The sequence below is a fragment of the Xyrauchen texanus genome, chromosome 23 (assembly GCF_025860055.1).
Source record: "Xyrauchen texanus isolate HMW12.3.18 chromosome 23, RBS_HiC_50CHRs, whole genome shotgun sequence".
In the NCBI taxonomy this organism is placed as follows: Eukaryota; Metazoa; Chordata; class Actinopteri; order Cypriniformes; family Catostomidae; genus Xyrauchen; species Xyrauchen texanus.
Window position 1 is genome coordinate 25,682,952 of NC_068298.1, and position 19,249 is coordinate 25,702,200.

Below are 19,249 nucleotides of genomic sequence, written 5' to 3' on the forward strand. Positions count from 1 at the left end.
AAAAGTGCTCTTGATGGTCACTTTTGCTTTGGAATTTTATTGAAATCCTATAATACTACCTTCTTTAAATGTTGTTAGATTCTGAATTAATTTGTATATCTTCTATTAAAGTATTATTTGATGAATTTTACTTGCTAGCTTTTAATTCCCTGATTAAAAAACAGTGGCAGTTTTTTTTTATGCAAGATGACTGAATGGATACTTATGGACACTTCAGCCAGACTGCGTTCCTCACCCACATATTGTTCTGCCAGAGGTTTTTGTTTTCTTCTATGTACAAAATAATGCAGTTTAAATAGCAGACAAAACTCCTTTATGGTTTACCAGTAACACCCACATCCGATGTGCACTAGGGCCCGTGGGACATCAGCAGAGCAGACAGACAGTGAATGCTTTCAGTCGCTGCATGTGAGGACACACCTGGCACTGCTGATCATTGTCAAATCCAAAGAGTTTCTGAGAAAATGGAAATTACATGACAACTTTAAATAATCTGAGTTGGGGGCATGGCATCGGTACATAGTACATGGCAAGCCGTTTCGACATTAATTCCTTAAAACGTACTAGTATCTGGAAGAACGAGTTGGCTGAAGTCTCGGTGGGCCAAATGATATGTTTGTTTCTCGTCTTGTAAAACTCATCAAACTTGTGTTTATGTTTGTGAGCGCGTGATCGGTGCTGATTCGTCGCGCGTGGTGGTTTCGTTTTGCTCGAGCGCAATGCAAGATACTTCATCCATATACTTTCCTTTATTTTCCAGTACTGCATATGTGGCAGTGTGGAATGCAGAGCCGAGCTCACATGAATGGATCACGGAGACGGTCACCATTTGAAAACCTAAACACCGAGAATGACGTTGATCCCGATCGATTAATATAAAGCTCGTAAGAAGTAATGCAGGCCGTCGGAGAGATGGAAAACAACAAGCCAAGCGACCATGACATTATGGTGTTGACACAACAGCAGTCCGCTGTGACCCCGAATGAAAACGGGGTCATGATGGTGATTAACCACAGCAAAGTGCATCCACCCTTCAGCGTGCTGTGGACAACCGTGCTGTACTGCGCGGAGTTCATCTGCGCCTCTCTGCTCTGTAGCATGTATCAGAAGAGTGGAGACTCGGTGTGGATGGGCCTGACTATTACATTCATACTGGTGCCGTCGGTGCTGACACAGCTCACTCTGACGTTCGTGCACCGGGACTTGGGGAGAGACCGACCCCTTATGCTCTTCATGCATCTGCTGCAGATGGGCCCCATTATAAGGTAGGAGATTAGTGAGTGAGTGAGTGAGTGAGTGATGATGATTCTTGATCACATGATCAAAATATTGACAAACAGCTCCAGCATAAAAAAAAAAAAAGTTCCATTATTTTTATGGGTCACTGACAAGTCCATGGGGATTAAAGATTAAACATAAATAAATGTCAAGTTCTTAGAAATTAAATTGTGTCTTAAAAAAGAAGTAGTGTATATATGAAGTGTATATACACAAATATAAATAAGTATAAAATATAGGCCTACAGATATACATTTATTATATAAAATATTAGATTTTTTTTACATGGTTACACCAACTGACATTGACTTGGTGGATAGAAGTTCTCAGTAATATTATAAATATAAAACAATATTTTAAAACTGCTTATTTGTTAAGAAATAACTATAAAAGTGTATTATAATCTACATATGCTAACCTTTTTTTTCCAACTTTTAATTTTTTTTTTAAATATATTTTTCCTTTTTGGTTACACACTTATGACATGTTTGACCTTTAACTCCAGAAAACAAATATCAAAATTACTTCAAACTCAGAAAGGAGCCTTGGGCGTTGGTTCACTGGTTGACCCTGACCCTGTCGCTGGTTCACTGGTTGTCCTTCCTTGGACCACTTTTGGTAGGTGATAACTGCATACAGGGAACACCCCACCAGACCTGCCATTTTGGAGATGCTCAGATCCTTACGCTTGCCCATTTTTCATGCTTCCAACACATGAAATTCAAGAACTGACTGTTCACTTGCTGCCTAATATATCCCACCCCTTGACAGGTGCATCGTAACGATGTAATCCATGTTATTCTCTTCACCTGTCAGTGGTTTTATTGTTGTGGCTGATCAGTGTGTATATATATATATATATATATATATATATATATATATATATATATATATATATATATACACTTTTTTTTTATTATTATTTATTTATTATTTATCCCCTTTTCTCCCCAATTTGGAATGCCCAATTTCTACTACTTAGTAGGTCCTTGTGGTGGCGTGGTTACTCCCCTCAATCCAGGTGGAGGAGGACAAGTCTCAGTTACTGGCACTTCTGAGACTGATCTGCACATCTTATCACCTCGGAGACTCACAGCATGTGGAGACTCATGCTACTCTCCATGATCCACGCACAACTTACCACGCGCCCCATAGAGAGCAAGAACCCCTAATCGCGACCACGTAGAGGTTACCCTATGTGACTTGGTTGCTTAGGAGACCTGGCTGGAGTTACTCAGCATGCCCTGGGTTCAAACTCGTGACTCCAGGGGTGGTAGTCAGCATCAATACTCGCTGAGCTACCCAGGCCCCAGTGTATATATTTTTTTATTTTATTAAAATTACATTTTCAAGCAACATAGGAACCGCTATGGAAATTTTCCCACCTCTGTTTCCACCCATAGTGCTATTAAAAAGTGTATTACCGTAGTCTAAATATTCACTGCTACAGAGTGTTTTGGAAGTCTCCTAACTGATATTTTGGATACTCCCAATGCCTCTGGCATCCGTGTGCCGAATTTCAACATATGTTCAGTCTTGTTGAGTAAACCGTGACATGTTTTCCAGGCTAGTAAGGTGGAGTTTGGGGAGATTTGCTGTTGTATGAAAATTTTGATTCAACAGTCACAGCGTGATTCAAATTTAGTCTCTTATTAGTGCACCACACTCGCTTCTTAACATATGTAGTGTAACATGAGATTTTGCATATTTATTTAAAATTAATATTTTTCCAACAATTGTTATATGCTGATTTATGTTAAAGGAATAGTTTACTGAGTAGCTCAGCGAGTATTGACGCTGACTACCACCCCTGGAGTCACGAGTTCGAATCCAGGGTGTGGAAACCAGGTATCCTAGGCAACCAAATTGCCCCGGTTGCTTGGGGGGGAAAGTTACATGGGGTAACCTCGTGGTCATGATTAGAGGTTCTCGCTCTCAATGGGGCACTTGGTAATCGGTGCATGGATCGCGGAGAGTAGCATGAGCCTCCAATGCTGTGAGTCTCTGCGGTGTCATGCACAATGAGCCTTGTGATAAGATGCACGGGTTGACGTCTCAGAAGCAGAGGCAACAGAGACTTGTCCTCCACCACCCAGATTGAGGTGAGTAATCGCGCCACCATGAGGACCTACAAAGTAGTGGGAATTGGGCATTCCAAATTGGGAGAAAACTTTATTTGTGTTCTACAAAAGAAAGAAAACATACACATCTGGGATGGCGTGAGGGTGAGTAAATGATGAGAGAATTTTCATTTTTGGTGAACTATCTCTTTAAGCTTGACTCATTAGATGGAGCCAACTCAGTTTGACAAAAGGTTCAAGGCAATGCTTTATACAAAAGATATTCACTAAAGGTGTACATTGGCCTCAGGTAAAACATGCATTTTTCAGCATTGCAAAGTTTTCTCCCACAGAGTGAGCTCAACACACTTCTCATATTTCAGCAAAGTGTAAGCTGGGAAACTGAAATGATCTATCCCTTATATATTAATGATGCCTTGTGGAAGCTAAGTGTGAGAATCTATTTACTCAAATTTGCATAATAGTTCACTCAAAAATTTTAATCATGCTCTTGAGTTACTTACCCTCATGTTGTTATAAACCTGTATGACTTTCTATCTTCCATGGAACACAAAAGGAGATGATAGGCAGAGTGTTTGATGCACATCTGTAAGAATGGTTTCTTATAAGTCATATATTGGTTTTGTTTGAAATAAATCGGGAGCCAGTGCACTTTAAAATTAGAATGGATTTTAAGGACAGTGTCAATTTCTTTCTCTATATGTCTGACTAACTCCTCTTTGTATCCTCTGTCCTTTCAGGTGCATTGAAGCTCTGATTGTTTACTGTCAGGCTGGTAGAAAGGAGGAGCCGTATGTGACCATTTCAAGAAAGATCAAGCTAAAGCATGGCAGAGGTTTAGGCCCAGCCTTAGAATGGGAGATCGGACACTCCGAACGCAAGCTAGCCATCCACCGTAATGCCTTCAAACGCACAGCTGTCATCCAGGCCTTCCTAGGCTCCACACCTCAACTCACTCTACAGCTCTATGCTACCATTCAGGAAAAATACATCCTTCCCACACGACGTGAGTTTGCTGTTTTGTAGTCTTGGGTAGTTGCTGCATAACGTGTCCATGGACTCAAAGATGTCCAAGATTTTAGGTTAAAATTATGTGAATGTTTAAGGGAAAGTACATATCTTACTGTAACTGATCACTTTAGAGCAGAACAGTTGGGTTCTGGAAGATAATACACCATTCACGTTTTCCATAGACAAAATTATTTTTAATGATAACTTATTAACCTTTTAAGAATGACCTGCCGTGAGTTGCAAGGTTTTGAATAGATGGAATATGCTTCTGTTGAAGCCATCAGTCTGCATTATATCAACTTAAAAAAAAGAACTACACTACCCATGATCCTGAAATAAATAATCCACCAATCAGATAACTGCTGCCAACAAAGAGTGCCAGAACCCTACAGCGACCACTCACTTACACAAAGCACTGTGAATGATGAGAAATTCCCCTACACTGTCAAACTACTTATATATTTGAAAATATCAAAATATTACGCTATAAAAATATTCTCTAATATACAGCTCTGGAAAAAATTCAGAGACTTCAAAATTATCAGTTTCTCTGGATGTACTTTTTATAGGTATGTGTTTGAGTAAAATTAGCATTTTTGTTTTATTCTATAAAGTACTGACAACGTTTCTCCCAAATTCCAAATAAAAATATTGTCATTTAGAGCATTTATTTGAAGAAAATGAAAACTGGTCAAAATAATACCAAAGATGCAGTGTTTTCAGACCTCGAATAATGCAAAAAAAACAAATTCATATACATTTTTAAACAATACAATACTAATGTTTTAACTTAGGAAGAGTTCAGAAATCAATAGTTGGTGGAAAAACCCTGATTTTCAATCACAGCTTTCATGCGTCTTGGTATGCTCTCCACCAGTCTTTCACATTTCTGTTGAGTGAATTTATTCCACTCCTGGTGCAAAATTCAAGCAGTTTTTTGATTGCTTGTGGCCATCCATCTTCCTATTGATCACATTCCAGAAGTTTTCAATGGGGTTTACGTCTGGAGATTGGGCTGGCCATGAAAGGGTCTTGATCCAGTGGTCCTCCATCCACACCTTGATTGATCTGGCTGTGTGGCATGGAGCATTGTCCTGCTGGAAAAAAAAACAATCCTCAGATTTAGGGAACATTGTCAGAGCAGATGGAAGCAAGTTTTCTTCCAGGATAACCTTGTACATGGCTTGATTCATGTGTCCTTCACATAGATGAATCTTCCCGATTCCAGCCTTGCTGAAGCACCCACAGATCATCACCGATCCACCACCTAGTCATCTAATGTTAGACCGAGACCTGGAGAGGCATACGAGCCACAGTATCTCACACCCACTGTGAAATTTGGTGGAGGATTTGTGATGATCTGGGGGTGCTTTAGCAAGGCTGGAATTGGGCAGATTCGTCTTGAAGTGAGTAAATCTTAAATACAGGAGTAAATATTTTTTTGAGTATAGTTTTATATTTTTCCATAATCTTTTATTCAGTTACATAATTTGCAATGCTTCAGGGGATTGTAGTTCATTGCCCCATGAAAGACAGTAAGTACAAAGCATTGTCCTTTTTTTTTTTTTTTTCTCCTCATTTTTCAAATACTTTTTTGCTTCAAATCAATGTTTATAATGTTGTGATTCACCTCACAGCTGGTTTGTTTGGTTTATGATTTGGAACTCTTTTATAGAAGATATAATGAAATCGCTATGCAAGAAATAAATAGAAAAAATACTTACAGAACAAAGGGGGCTGAAAAAGTGGGTGGGAAAAAGCAGAAACGTTTTCACCAATTTTAATCATATGTTTGCTTTCAATATTTAATTTTATGCAATCATTAAATCAAATATTTTTTTAAAGTACAAATATTCCATGAAGTCTCTTAATATGACATTATATAAGCTTGCCTAGTAATCATAGCAAAAGCAAAATGCTGTTTAAAACCATTTTTATATGTACTATAGCATGTCACATTGCAGGACATGTAAAATTCCCAATGTGCTAATTATGTCAACTACCCACTTTTTACCTTATTTCTTTTAGCACACAATCCTTAAATGTATTGTTTATATTCTAACACACACTGTGTATGTTTACAGTGGCCCTGATGATCATTTCCTTGATATCAATCACATATGGAGCATTAGTTTGCAGCGTGCTGGCCATTCAAATCAAGTATGATGACTACAAAGTGCGAATGAAACCTGCTGCCTACCTGTGCATGATCCTCTGGCGAGGGTTAGAGATTGCCACACGGATCACCACCCTGGTGCTCTTCAGCACAGCCTTCACATACTGGGTGGTACTGGTGGGCTTGATAAACCTGTTCATCTTCTTCTTCCAACCATGGGTCGAATTCTGGGTCAGGAGGGCATCGTTGCCTGAGAACATAGAGAAGAACTTCAGTAAACTGGGCACCACCGTGGTGCTCTGCATGATCACATTCCTCTACGCATGCATCAATATTTTCTGTTGGTCGGCTGTACAGTTGGACCTGTCCGACCATGACCTTCTGGAGAAGCAGCCTCGCTGGAGACGCTTGGCAATCTACTACACCCTGCGGTTCATGGAGAATGTCACCCTCATTGTCTTGTGGTACTACTCTAAGTCTGACTTCTACGAATATGTGTGCACGCCAGTGCTGGTGGTGCAACTCATTGTGTGCTACAGCCTAGCTGTGCTCTTCATGCTGCTCTTTCATCAGTTCTGCCATCCGTGCCGCAGACTCTTCCATTACAACGTCGAGGACTGTCTACGTTGTGCGTGCTGCTGGAAGAGAAAGCGACCCCAGCCACCCATGGACCACACAGTTGCTCTTGCCTCTCAGGACTACGAGCCTCCTGACCTCACTAGCCACCCAGCGGATGGAGAAACAGAGATTGTGAATGATATTATGGAGGCGGCTTAGAAGAGGTTTGCTGTTCAGCTACTGTAGCGCTGTATGGGGCCATGCTAGGCGTTTTTGCACATATCCAGACTCAGGAGTATTACAGTATATTGAAGTGTAGCATCATAATAGTGATTAAGCACCATAACAATGTGATACATTGGTGTTGGGAGTGTAGCTCATCATTTATTTATGGTAGAGCGCTGATCCTTTTCTGCTTGTTGGCTGTTGAAAACCAAAGAATGTCCTCTGAGTTATGCAGTAACAATGCACAATGGAAGCCTTCAGAAAAAAGCTGTATGACCAGACCAGGTGTGTGGGAAATGTGCCAATGTGTCCAGCTCACAAGAGCTACGAAACTGGCAGGTTTTGGCACTGCTATCTTCAGAGGAACCATGAATGAACAAGCCAAGAAGCCTCGAAAGTTTTCTTAAGTTTGCCTTATTTTAACCTTGAAATTTTGAAAGCCTTTAATGTTATTAATTATATTGCATTTGCCTTAATATTGTGACATTTTGCAATAGTGTGCCTAAAAAGACTAATATAGTAAACAGTGCTGTTACATTTTCACTGCCAAAAGCGATATCTGTTGGTTTTGTTTTGCACAGGAATGTTGTGTTTTGCCTGAGTTATGTGCCTTTTTACTACTGACATTCATTCAATTAATAAAGATGCTTTGAATGTCAGACTCATGCCTGATTCTGATTTTACAGAATACTGAGCTCATTAAATTCATAATATAAATGTATTCTGGTTAATCCTGCAAAAAAACTGTCTGGGTCATATTTCATCTCAAAATATTCTTACATAATGCCATAATGTGAAAAGCCTCAATTTCATTACTGTAATGTGGGAAAAAACATGAATCTTGGTAGTATTCATGCTTAAACTTCAGGCACTGTGGACTTCTAATAAGTAAAGCTTTGTTAAAACATTTGTCACACTGCCACAAATTATTAAAATGTATCTACTAACAGTTTATGTACATGGCAAAAAATTAAAAAAATCTTTTGTGTTGCTATATTTATGAAAGTTATAGAAATTCTTACCACAGTGTGATTTCCATCATCTGTATCCTTTTAAATAGAATTCTGCAGTGGTGAATTATGGTGAATTACAAAATGACATTTTTAATGTTTTGGAAATAAAATGGCCAACTCCTTTGTCTCGCTAAAGATATCGTTAAAAATTAATGTATCATAATTAAACACTTCTAAATAATATTTTCCCACTTTTTGCATAATTTGGAAAAATTATAGATTGATTGTAAATGACGCCCAATAGAAATACTCTGCTCTACCTTGAATTTACAAGTGAAAAATCACTTGTCTCATATGTCCTCTCAAGCAAGATTTTCACTGACACTTCTGTGAGACAGTTGTCATTTCTAAAAGATGTTTGTGCTTTATGTATATTTCAGTATTTGTTTATTATTGTATCATAAATGATCACATTTTTAACCATGAAATCATTTGTATTTTTATAATGGATTTTTATAGTTTACTAATCAAATCTTTATATAAAAGGCATTTGAAAGGAACCAAAAATAAAAGAAGACATGGTAAAAAGTTTCCTAGTCAGTTTTAATGAGCCTTCATAAATGACAAAAATTAAAGAGTTGGAATCTGTCTGTTTAAATAAAAGTTGAAGAAACACATTTCTACATCATGGTAGTCTACAGTATTTGTTGTACAGGCTACCCTCTGCATTTATGCTCCTATTCAAAATAAAAATTAATTGTATTATTGGAATATTTTCTGTCATACAGTAAAGAAAATGTATTACAATAATGAGAAACAATCTGACAATTGAAAAAAAATAAATAAATAATTAAAACCATTAAAGTTGGTGAGCGTTTACATTTCATAACCTCGTGCAATGGCCGAACCCATTGTTTCCCGTCAAGCGTGTATGAAGACCCGTCTAGTTTTATAGCCATATTAACCCAGCTGTGATAGTTTATTCTCGGGAGTTTCCATTATGCAGAAATATTTTCACACCACATTTCCTGGTTAATACTGACAGTAGAGGGCGGAGGCAGAAACAGGACAGGTGAACTATAAAGTCAGATATGAAGAGTCTGCAGTCTGGTGTAGCACACTGGGGAGGGAAGATGGGCAACTGGATAATCAGTCATGGGCTTAGTGCCTTCATTGTGGTAAGAAAAATGATTATCCTCATATTTGTTTGGCTTGTCTAAATGTTTAATATCGCTCATATTTTCCCATTTGTGTTAAATTATTGATCTGATACTCTTTTTAGGTGGTGTGGATGGGCATCAACATCTTTCTGTTTGTTTACTTCTACTTGTTCTATGATTTGGGACCACAATTTGAGTACACACGTGAACTTTTAGGGGTAAGTTATGACAAATGAAATTACCTTCAGATTGTGAGGTTAAGTAATACTGTGCCTAAAGATATTTAAAGTGAATGTAATACTTTCAGGCTGCATTGCCCTGGGCCAGAGCTCCAGCTGCTGTGCTCAACTTCAATTGCATGCTCATTCTGCTGCCAGTATGCCGCAACCTGCTGTCTCTGCTTCGAGGCTCCTTCGTGGTGAGTTAGTGAAAGATTTGAAGGTGTTTTTTTTTTTTTTTTGCATAGATGAATGCATGACCTTTTGTTAGTGTTCTTGCCTTTTCACGATTTAGTGCTGTGGACGAACAATGAGGAAACAGCTGGACAAAAATCTGACTTTCCACAAGTTGGTGGCCTACATGATTGCCCTAATGACAGGTAAACAGCATTAATTGTGCTTTAATAACTAAGAGGAAAATGTTTTAGATATACTGATGTAGGCTAGGTTTTCATTTAGTCACAGCCTACCAGGGAAGGGCTCAAATGTGCACTAACTATTCAGAGAGAGAGAGAGAGAGAGAGAGAGAGAGAGAGAGAGAGAGAGAGAGAGAGAGAGAGAGAGAGAGAGAGAGAGAGAGAGAGAGTGTGTGTGTGTGTGTGTGTGTGTGATGCAATCACTTAAAAAAACAAATGTCCCATCTCCTGATTGCATAAAACACTGCAATCACAGTTTAAGGCTTTGGCACAATACTTCACCCTGATAACCCTCACATTGCAGGTGTTACTCTATTTGGCTAAATCTGGCTAAATATTGACCCATTTCAAGTTTTGATTTTTTAAGAAGCTGACTCTAGTATTTAACACATTTGTGTCTGGCTAAATATGCACATTCTGAAATCTGAAAGCCTATTTTAAGTGTCCATGTGCAAAAATGGACCTGGAAAGCTGGAACAATTCTCAGAGCTCAGAGAAAATAATAATGAAAAATAACTTTAGAGGAACATCCAAAGCCTATTTCTGTCCTGTACAATTTATTTTCAGGTTGTACTAAACATATTCATGGATTAGAGAATAGGTTTGCAAGTAAAAAAAAAAAGAAGAGCTTAATAAACAGAATATATATTGTTTATCAGACATTTTTATTGACAAATAACAAAGTTATTTTTAAATATCTTAAAGGGATAGTTCACCCAAAAATGAAAATTCTCTCATCATTTACTCACCCTCATGCCATCCCGGATGTGTTTGCCTTTTTTTTCTGCAGAACACAAACAAAGATTTCTAGAAATATATCTCAGCACTGTAGGTCCATACAGTGCAAGTAAAGGTCCAAAAAGCACAAAGGCAGGATATAAGTAATCTATAAGACTCTAATGGTTAAATCCATATCTTTAGAAGTGAAATGATAGGTCTGGGGGAGAAAAAGATCAAGTATTTTTGTCTTTTTTTTTAACCATAAATCTCCACCTTTGACCAGCTTGGGGCAATCTGCATGACGAATGCAAATCGCCAAAAAAACATAAGAAATCTGTGGATGGGAAAGTGGAGATTTATAGTAAAAATGGTCTTGAATATTGACTTGTTACTCACCCACACCTATCATTTAGCTTCTAAAGATATGGATTTAACCACTGGAATCATATGGATTACTTTTGTGCTCCTTTTATGTGATTTTTGGAGCTTCAAAGTTCTGGCCACCATTCAATTGCATTGTATGGACCTACAGAGATATTCTTCTAAATATCTTCATCTGTGTTCTGCAGAAGAAAGAAAGGCATACCCATCTGGGATGGTATGAGGGTGAGTAAATGATGAGAATTTAGATTTTAGGGTGAACAAACCCTTTTACATAGCATACACAAATCTACTTAAAGCAACCATTTCTTTTTATTGCAATTCTAACAACTGATTTTGATAGTAACCTCATGAAATCCTTCATTGCAGCGGTTCATACTGTTGCTCATTTGCTTAATGTGGAGTGGTACAGCAACAGTTTAGAAGGGCGATATGGACCTCTTGCAGAAATTCTCTCCATGCTTGATGACTCCACTGAATTAAATACAACTTACTTGAATCCCATCCGATCCGATTCTATGGTGAGTCACTGCATGGCCTTATTCATTGCATTTAAAAATGATTGCATTATCTCATTTTAATTATTTGAGCTGCTTACTATAATAATTTTGCGGTGAATTCTGCTAGTGCGTGCTATAATATTCCTGTTTCCTCACACTCCAGACTCCAACCATCTTTGTTTTCACCACCATTGCGGGTCTAACAGGAGTCATCATTACTCTTGCCCTTATCCTCATTATCACTTCCTCTATGGAAGTCATCCGCCGAAGCTACTTTGAGGTCTTTTGGTACACACATCACCTCTTCATCGTTTTCTTCGCTGGCCTAGTTTTCCATGGAGCAGGGTAAGGTCTTTTTATGGTTGAGATCAATTTTGAAATTCATGTAGAATAGATTGTTAAGAGTAAATTAAACATACTCTTTGCTTTACATCCAGGCGCATTGTGCGAAGTCAGCAAGTGACAGATCCTCCTCACAACCATTCCTTATGCGAAGATCAACCTGAAAACTGGGGGAAAATTCCCGAATGTCCAATTCCCCAGTTTGCAGGAGGGTTTCCTCAGGTAAGAGTTGAGAACTTGTTTACAAATGAATGAAATGATCTCAGATTTGCTTTGTGTAGTTATTGATTCCATATGTTGAATTTTCTGTTGTAGACCTGGATGTGGGTGATCGGACCAATGATAATTTACCTTTGTGAACGACTGCTACGACTGCTTCGCTACATGCAACCAGTCAGTTACAGAAAGGTATGTTGTCGTGGACATTTTTGACAAAACTAAAGGCGAGTTAAGTCTGCTCTTTCCAGCTGTGACCTTTTGCCTTAAGACATTCTTGATGTTATGCAGCTTTAAATAGTTTTTTTGTACATCTATAAATCACATTTGATCAAAACATATTACCAGTCTTCTCAAATGTAGCCCCTAGCCCCATACTGTTCTCTAGCTTCACTGGTCTGCATCTTTCTCTCAGATTGCATACTTTCCTCTCAGACTGGGTTTGTGCACACAAGCACACACCGAGAGTACCTTTACAGTTTTAAATAGGTAATATGCTTACTAACATGATTTTAGATGCTAGGGCACAATGGGACTAAAGGCCCCCAAGGGTAAAATACCTATTTGATGGTTAGGGTTGAGGTCAGTTAGGATCAGTGTTTTATCCAGCATAATAAGTAATTACACTGTAATGGCAAACTTTACCCTTGCATTCTAGATTGTAATTCGCCCATCTAAAGTGTTGGAACTACAATTGGTGAAGCCTGGTTTCAAGATGGAGGTGGGCCAGTATATCTTCCTCAATTGTCCAACCATCTCCCAACTGGAGTGGCACCCATTCACCATGACGTCAGCCCCAGAGGAGGACTTCTTTAGTGTGCACATTCGCTCAGCCGGAGACTGGACTGAGAAGCTCATCCAACTGGTCGAAAACCTACCAGAGGGTGGGCAAGGACCCAAGTATGTACACTTTGCCATTTTGCTGATCCGACATTCATCTCACTTAATTACATTTATCCGAATAAGTGTACAGAGTATGTACTTCTTTGATGAAGTACTTACTTCTTGACTGTTAATAAGTACGTTTTTTAGGTATGCGGATAAGTAGTGTGAATACCTTTCCGGACATACTTCATACAGGAATGTGGGCATTGCCCGGCAGCACAAACGTATGACGTAGTAACAACAAATGCAAAAATACTTTAATAAGTACAATTTAACCACAATGAGCAACTTTCTTTGCATATATAGAACTCACTGTTAAAAAGAGCCGCCCGACTAATGGTTGCCAGCATGTGTAAACGTTATACAAGCTTACAAATCAGGACTTAACCACCAATTACATGTAGCTCCAGTAATATATGAGGATTAAAGTGTGGGTCTTCCATTTTTGCATTAGGATCGCAGTGGATGGCCCATTTGGAACTGCCAGCGAGGATGTGTTTGATTATGAGGTCAGCATGCTGGTGGGTGCTGGGATTGGAGTGACTCCATTTGCCTCTATACTAAAGTCCATCTGGTATAAGTTTAAAGAATCCAACCCCAAACTACGAACCAAGAGGGTAAGAACTTGTGGGATTTGTTAAATAGGGAAGTTAGGTACAAAAACTAACTATAATGCCTTCTATTGTTCCTCAGATTTATCACCAAGCTTGACATTTCTTGTAACTCAGTTTTCTCTTCATTTATGTCTCTTGCATTCAGATTTACTTCTACTGGTTGTGTAGAGAGACACACGCCTTTGAGTGGTTTGCAGATCTTCTACAGGTCCTTGAGAGGGAAATGGAGGAGAGAGAAATTAAGGACTTCCTCACATATAAACTCTACCTTACCGGCTGGGACCAGAGCCAGGTATGTGCATAAAAACCTGTTGTGATTTGAAAAGAAGTTTGTCCTCAATTGAATGTTAAGTTGTGTGGATATTTTATGTGTTACAGAACTATCTAATGTTGTGTTTACAGGCAGACCATGTAATGGTGCATTTTGACAAGGATACAGATATCATCACTGGCCTAAAGCAGAAGACCCACTATGGTCGACCAAACTGGGATAAGGAATTTGATGAAGTTCGGAAAGAGAACCCCTCGTAAGTTTCACAATTTCAAATTATATCATTGTTCACTCAGAAGGATTTTTTTTTCTGCTGGCCCAATACAGTTGGTTCAGATTTGTACTGGCCTTGCTGATATTTTCTCGGGCCTAATCAATCTATTTTATATAACAATTTTTTTGATATATGTTAGAAAGGAATATATTGTATACCTCAAGTTAAATGAAAATTAAAACATTTTTAATTTGCAATAAAAATACATTTTTAACTTGCAAAAAAAGCTGGAAATTATTCAATTATATAGCTGTAATGCAAGTCCATAACAGCTATCAATTCATAAACTCACTTTTGGTGAAAAATGAAGGCATGCAGTGATTTGATTATAATTCTAAACCCATTCTAAGACCATCACTATTATTCTCACAATTTTGACAAAACCTCAAGGTTGCCTGGCCTAAAACACATTTCATATAATCCAGTATTGTAAGACTTAAAAGGAATATTACGGGTTCAATACAAGTTAAAATCAATTGAAAGCATGTGACAATGTTGTTTACCATGAAAATGTATTTTGACTTGCCACTCTTCTTTTAAAAAAAAAAATTAAAAAATCTGGGTTACAGTGAACTTCCAATGAATGGGGGCCAATTTTTAAATGTTAAAATGCTCACCTTTTCAAAAGTATTGCCACAAGACTTAAACAATATGTGTTAACATGACTTTAGGGATAAAATCACTAACCTTTTTTGTTTAAAATTATAGCCAATTTTACATCTTTGTTGCCATGAAGATATGTCAACAAACCCTAAAATTACTGTAAAAATTACGATTTAAATGACTTTACAACTCAAATAATACATGTTTCAACAGAAGAATTCATGAAAGTGCTTTTATAAAATTAATAGCATCAAATTTCTGCCTTTAAACCCACATTCACTTCCACTGAAAGTGACTCTGTAACCACGATTTTTGCTTCTTTTTTTTTACGGTTAGAGGAACAATTCAAAATACATTTTTGTGGTAATCATCATTATGCCACAAATGCTGTTGATTGAGCTTAACTTGTATTGAACCTAGAATATTCTTTTATTAACAATGCAGCATGGCCCAAATAGAGCAAGTGCAACCATTAACCAAAATGACCCTAACATTAAATTTTATTATAAATATCTATAGGTCAGTGGTCGGAACATTCCTGTGCGGCCCAGAAGCATTGGCGACGGTCTTGGAGAAGAAATGTGTCAAATATTCTGATGTGGATCCACGAAGGACCAAGTTTTACTTTAACAAAGAGAACTTTTGAGAAAAGCCTTTGAAAAAAAAATACCTGATTCGCTTGGACGACTGCACTTTGGATGGTGCTCTTATGCAGTGTCTTTGTAATACCAAATGATTCCACCTTGTTTGAGAATAATTACATCCTACTTCCTGACAAGTGAACAAATTGTCTTCAGGGACACATTCCAAGTCGAAAGTCCATTCGTGTTTTGTACAGTTTGGCTTTTAGAGTGCCTGATAAGTAATGGATGACCAAGATTACACCCACACCTGAATAAATGGTGTTCGTAAATGACTCATGTGCACAGCTCCAAAATTAGCATGGCTAAAAGTTACTGAAAAGTTGTAAAATTTCCTCTTTGACAGAGTTTCGAAATCGCAAAATGAAATGCTGTTGTTTTTCTTTAAAACCATGCAATGTCATATCTTGGGTTAGTCAATTGGTTGTAATCTTTCAAGTCAAAACAACTTTATTATACTTGAACAAAACATTTAAACGTGTACATTGTATATTATGTATTTCTAAATAGTTTTTGTAAATAAAAATGTATCAGGGCAGGAATTATAACATCTGCAATGATAAAATGTCCAGTCATTTATTTCAAAATCCAGTTGTTTATTTGTTATGTTTGCAGTAAATTGCCAACCACTACTATTCACATACAATAGATTTCACTTCAAAAAGGATAAATACCACTATAAAAACAAGAACAATGGTTACAAGTGTGGAAATCCTGCAGACCAATGCATAAGCAGTCAGTGAATGGTTATTCAACTGGATGTGTACATTCCAGCAAACGTACAAAGAAGTTGTAGAGTCAGATTCTTCACACTTAAACTAAGAGAAACCATGGCAGTCAGCCAACTTCCATTGTCTTTATGGGTTACGTAAGAAAAAGCATGTTCCACTTTGTCACAAAGCCAGTAATTCTTATAATAAGCCATTTTAAGGATGGATTTTCATGTCAAACATTCCTCAAGGTGCACCTGCCGTCTTTTGTATCTGCTCCTTCAGTATGAGAATACTCTGTCTTTGTTCTGGTGGCAGCATGGCGATCTGTTCTGGGGTCAGCTGCAAGACCTGCATAATCAGGGCAGCCTGGGAATGTGAAGACACACACAGATTACCATCTAAAACACAAAGCCGCATTACATGATGAAAGATTCCATTTAAGTGATTAACTGATGAACAAAACAACATGTCAACAGTAGCTGGTAAGGCTAGAAAATCTCATCACTGAAGCCTATGTCAGGCATTGAAAGGATGTAATGGTGTGTCTAACTTCTTAACCACATGTGTGTGGTTAAGAAGCTTTTCAGGAAACATTTTAGGACTGTTGAGTAGTGATATTATCACTGGTAGATGCATTGGCATGACCTCCCCACCGATCCAGTAGTGTGTCAAGAAAAAAAAAAAAAACCTACCTTCTCATGGTCTTGCGATGACACATCAGAGGCAGGACCCTGTTAAAATGCGTAAATGGCATCATTATTATTGCAACCAATGTAGACACACCAGATACTGACTAAACTGTCTGAACAAACCAATCAGATTTTATGATTTGCGAAATTACAGCACAAAGTCCTAAAGATTGAAAAACATACTGGATTTATGTGGAGAATGAACAAAACTGAACACCACAGGACTATGCAAACTGCTGAACTGGGCTGAGCTTTATCTTACCGGTCTCGCTGCTGGAGGTGCACTTTGTGCCATTCCATGTGGGGGAGGACCCTGCATTCCACCTGCCACAGGAACCCTCTGGCCTGATATCGGACCCCGCGCATCAACAGCCCTTGGATCACGACCTTGAAGAATAAGAATTGAGAAATATTTATAAACTGTGGGGAACAAATCTAGTATGCGACAAACCAAGTCAACAAATATGCCTTCAAGTACCTCTTGGCTCCATGGGTGGGCCACGCTGTTCCATCATAGGCCCTCTAGGTTCTCCCATCATGGGCCCTCTAGGTTCTCCCATCATGGGCCCTCTAGGTTCTCCCATCATGGGCCCTCCTCTCATGTCATGAGGGCCTCGCATGTCTGGAGGTGCCATGTGCATGGGCGGCCCCTGGTGTTGCGGAGGTCCTCCAATATAACCACGCCTAGTGAACAATTTCTGAATGTTAAGCACAATTATCTATGGGCAAAAATAAGGATAAACAACGATGCTTCTCTAACAATACTCTCTTCTCAGAGCTATTGTATGAAAAAAAAACAAAAAAAACATTATCGTAAAAACAGTTAAATGATCCTCCAAAAGAGGAATAAATTAACAACAGCTCTGGTTGTCTAAATGTAATATTTGCAATGCATTACCCAGGCTCCACCACGTCTCCACTGACCAATGATCCACCTCGCGGATCATTCGGGCCATCACCAAGGAGGCCTCTGGGTGGGATTCCTGGAGGGCCTGGTGGGGCCCCTCGCATTGGGGCACGCGGGTCTACATTTGGCACTATAAAAAAGAAAAAGTGCAGTAATGTGAAAATGTAAAGTATAAATACATAACGGTTGGGATTTTTTTGTCAGAATGACTAACAATAAAAAGCCCATAAGAATTAAAGGGAATTTATTTTCGAAAATATTTTTGCATTCCCTCACAGAGTTGAAAATGAACCCTTCCAACAAGAAAAAGAAAATGAAACATGGTTTTACTACAGTAACCATATTCATAGTAAAACCATAGTAATAATACAGGAATAACAAAAATGATCACAAACATAATAGTTATGGCAAACAAAAAAAACACTTGTACTACAGTTTTACTATAGGAACACCATGGTCAATTTGTGGTACAAAAGTGATACAAGTAACATGGTATCAATATCATGGTTTGTCCATTTATGCAACCAAATGCCATGGTGTTACATTGACACCCACATATTTGCATGTCTGACACCATTACGACAAACCAGGGCAATTCCTTGAGTCAAGGAAATAAGACTTCAGATTAGGGGCAAAGAGCAAGCATCCATTTCACAAACAAAAGGGCACTGTGTCATCTGACACACTGACATTGAAAACTACAAGATGATTTCAACATTGCTACAAAATAAAAACTAAACGCACGTTTCTGCTACATTGGCACATTCCATTAGGTGACAAGACTGTATTGTTCAGGTTTCGGATAAGTTACAACAAAGGGTTAAACTGAAACAAGTGTGCTTATGAGGAAATGAGGACAACACATCATAAACACAGACACACGCAACACTATTCCACAATGTTTTTATTAATGGATTACTGCTTTCAACTGTGCTTTTCACTGTTTCTGGTCATTCCTCTGAACTGCTGTTTCACCCATTTCCTTTTGCCTCTAAAGATTTTTATTTTTTTTTAAACTCTCATCAAAGATAAAGGGCAAAATACCACGTAGACATTTAGAGTCTAAATGTCTACGTGGTATTTTGCCCTTTATCTTTGATGAGAGTTTAAAAAAAAAAAAAAATCTTGCTAACTACTGTCAACAGTTCTTGTGTGATTTTTAGGGAAGGGGTGTCCATTGAAATTATTAATTTTGTGCACTTAGTTAAATGAAAAATAAAGAGTTGAAAAAGTTGAACGCAATCATGAACCCGACCTGTAAGAAAATTCCGTAATATGGAATATTCTTAGCAATTCAAACTTAATGTACTACCTTGATGCAGTAGGGGGCAGCCAGCTGTACAGGCAACATGCCTTGTCAAAACAGCGATCAGACAGCACAGCCTTCCACATATAATGCGCTCTTGCATTCAATGATTTTGAGACAGGTTTTTCAAAGTTTCAAATTACAATTATAACACAGCACTTATGACAAAAG

At 38.2% G+C, this 19,249-nt stretch overlaps 3 protein-coding genes across 5 annotated transcripts in view; 2 read left to right on the forward strand and 1 right to left on the reverse strand.

Moving 5' to 3' along the window:
- The first annotated feature begins 395 nt into the window (after positions 1–395).
- On the forward strand, positions 396–9,226 carry xkrx (XK related X-linked). Its single transcript, XM_052154750.1, has 3 exons — positions 396–1,265; positions 4,100–4,365; positions 6,455–9,226. The coding sequence occupies exons 1-3, from the start codon at positions 895–897 to the stop codon at positions 7,261–7,263; spliced, it is 1,446 nt and encodes a 481-aa protein (XP_052010710.1). The 5' UTR covers positions 396–894; the 3' UTR covers positions 7,264–9,226.
- A 75-nt stretch (positions 9,227–9,301) lies between these two features.
- On the forward strand, positions 9,302–16,023 carry nox1 (NADPH oxidase 1). 2 transcript variants are annotated; one of them, XM_052154739.1, is made up of 13 exons: positions 9,302–9,400; positions 9,505–9,600; positions 9,690–9,800; positions 9,896–9,980; positions 11,487–11,638; positions 11,781–11,962; positions 12,055–12,181; positions 12,275–12,367; positions 12,834–13,075; positions 13,515–13,677; positions 13,820–13,966; positions 14,077–14,201; positions 15,342–16,023. In XM_052154739.1, exons 1-13 carry the CDS (start codon positions 9,314–9,316, stop codon positions 15,466–15,468), a joined length of 1,737 nt encoding a protein of 578 aa, XP_052010699.1. In that variant the 5' UTR covers positions 9,302–9,313; the 3' UTR covers positions 15,469–16,023. The 2 variants fall into 2 exon arrangements, with proteins under 2 accessions (XP_052010699.1, XP_052010700.1); XM_052154740.1 differs by lacking the exons at positions 9,302–9,400; positions 9,505–9,600 and having other exon boundaries at positions 9,872–9,980.
- A 32-nt stretch (positions 16,024–16,055) lies between these two features.
- Positions 16,056–19,249, reverse strand: part of cstf2 (cleavage stimulation factor, 3' pre-RNA, subunit 2) — a 174,798-nt gene continuing 171,604 nt past the window's right edge. For both annotated transcript variants that reach the window (XM_052154746.1, XM_052154747.1), the window contains 5 exons: positions 17,764–17,902; positions 17,344–17,549; positions 17,128–17,252; positions 16,869–16,907; positions 16,056–16,542 (listed from right to left, as the gene is read on the reverse strand). In XM_052154746.1, coding sequence (XP_052010706.1) covers positions 16,420–16,542; positions 16,869–16,907; positions 17,128–17,252; positions 17,344–17,549; positions 17,764–17,902 — 632 coding nt within the window. In that variant the 3' untranslated portion in view covers positions 16,056–16,419. The remainder of the gene's footprint in view (positions 16,543–16,868; positions 16,908–17,127; positions 17,253–17,343; positions 17,550–17,763; positions 17,903–19,249) is intronic.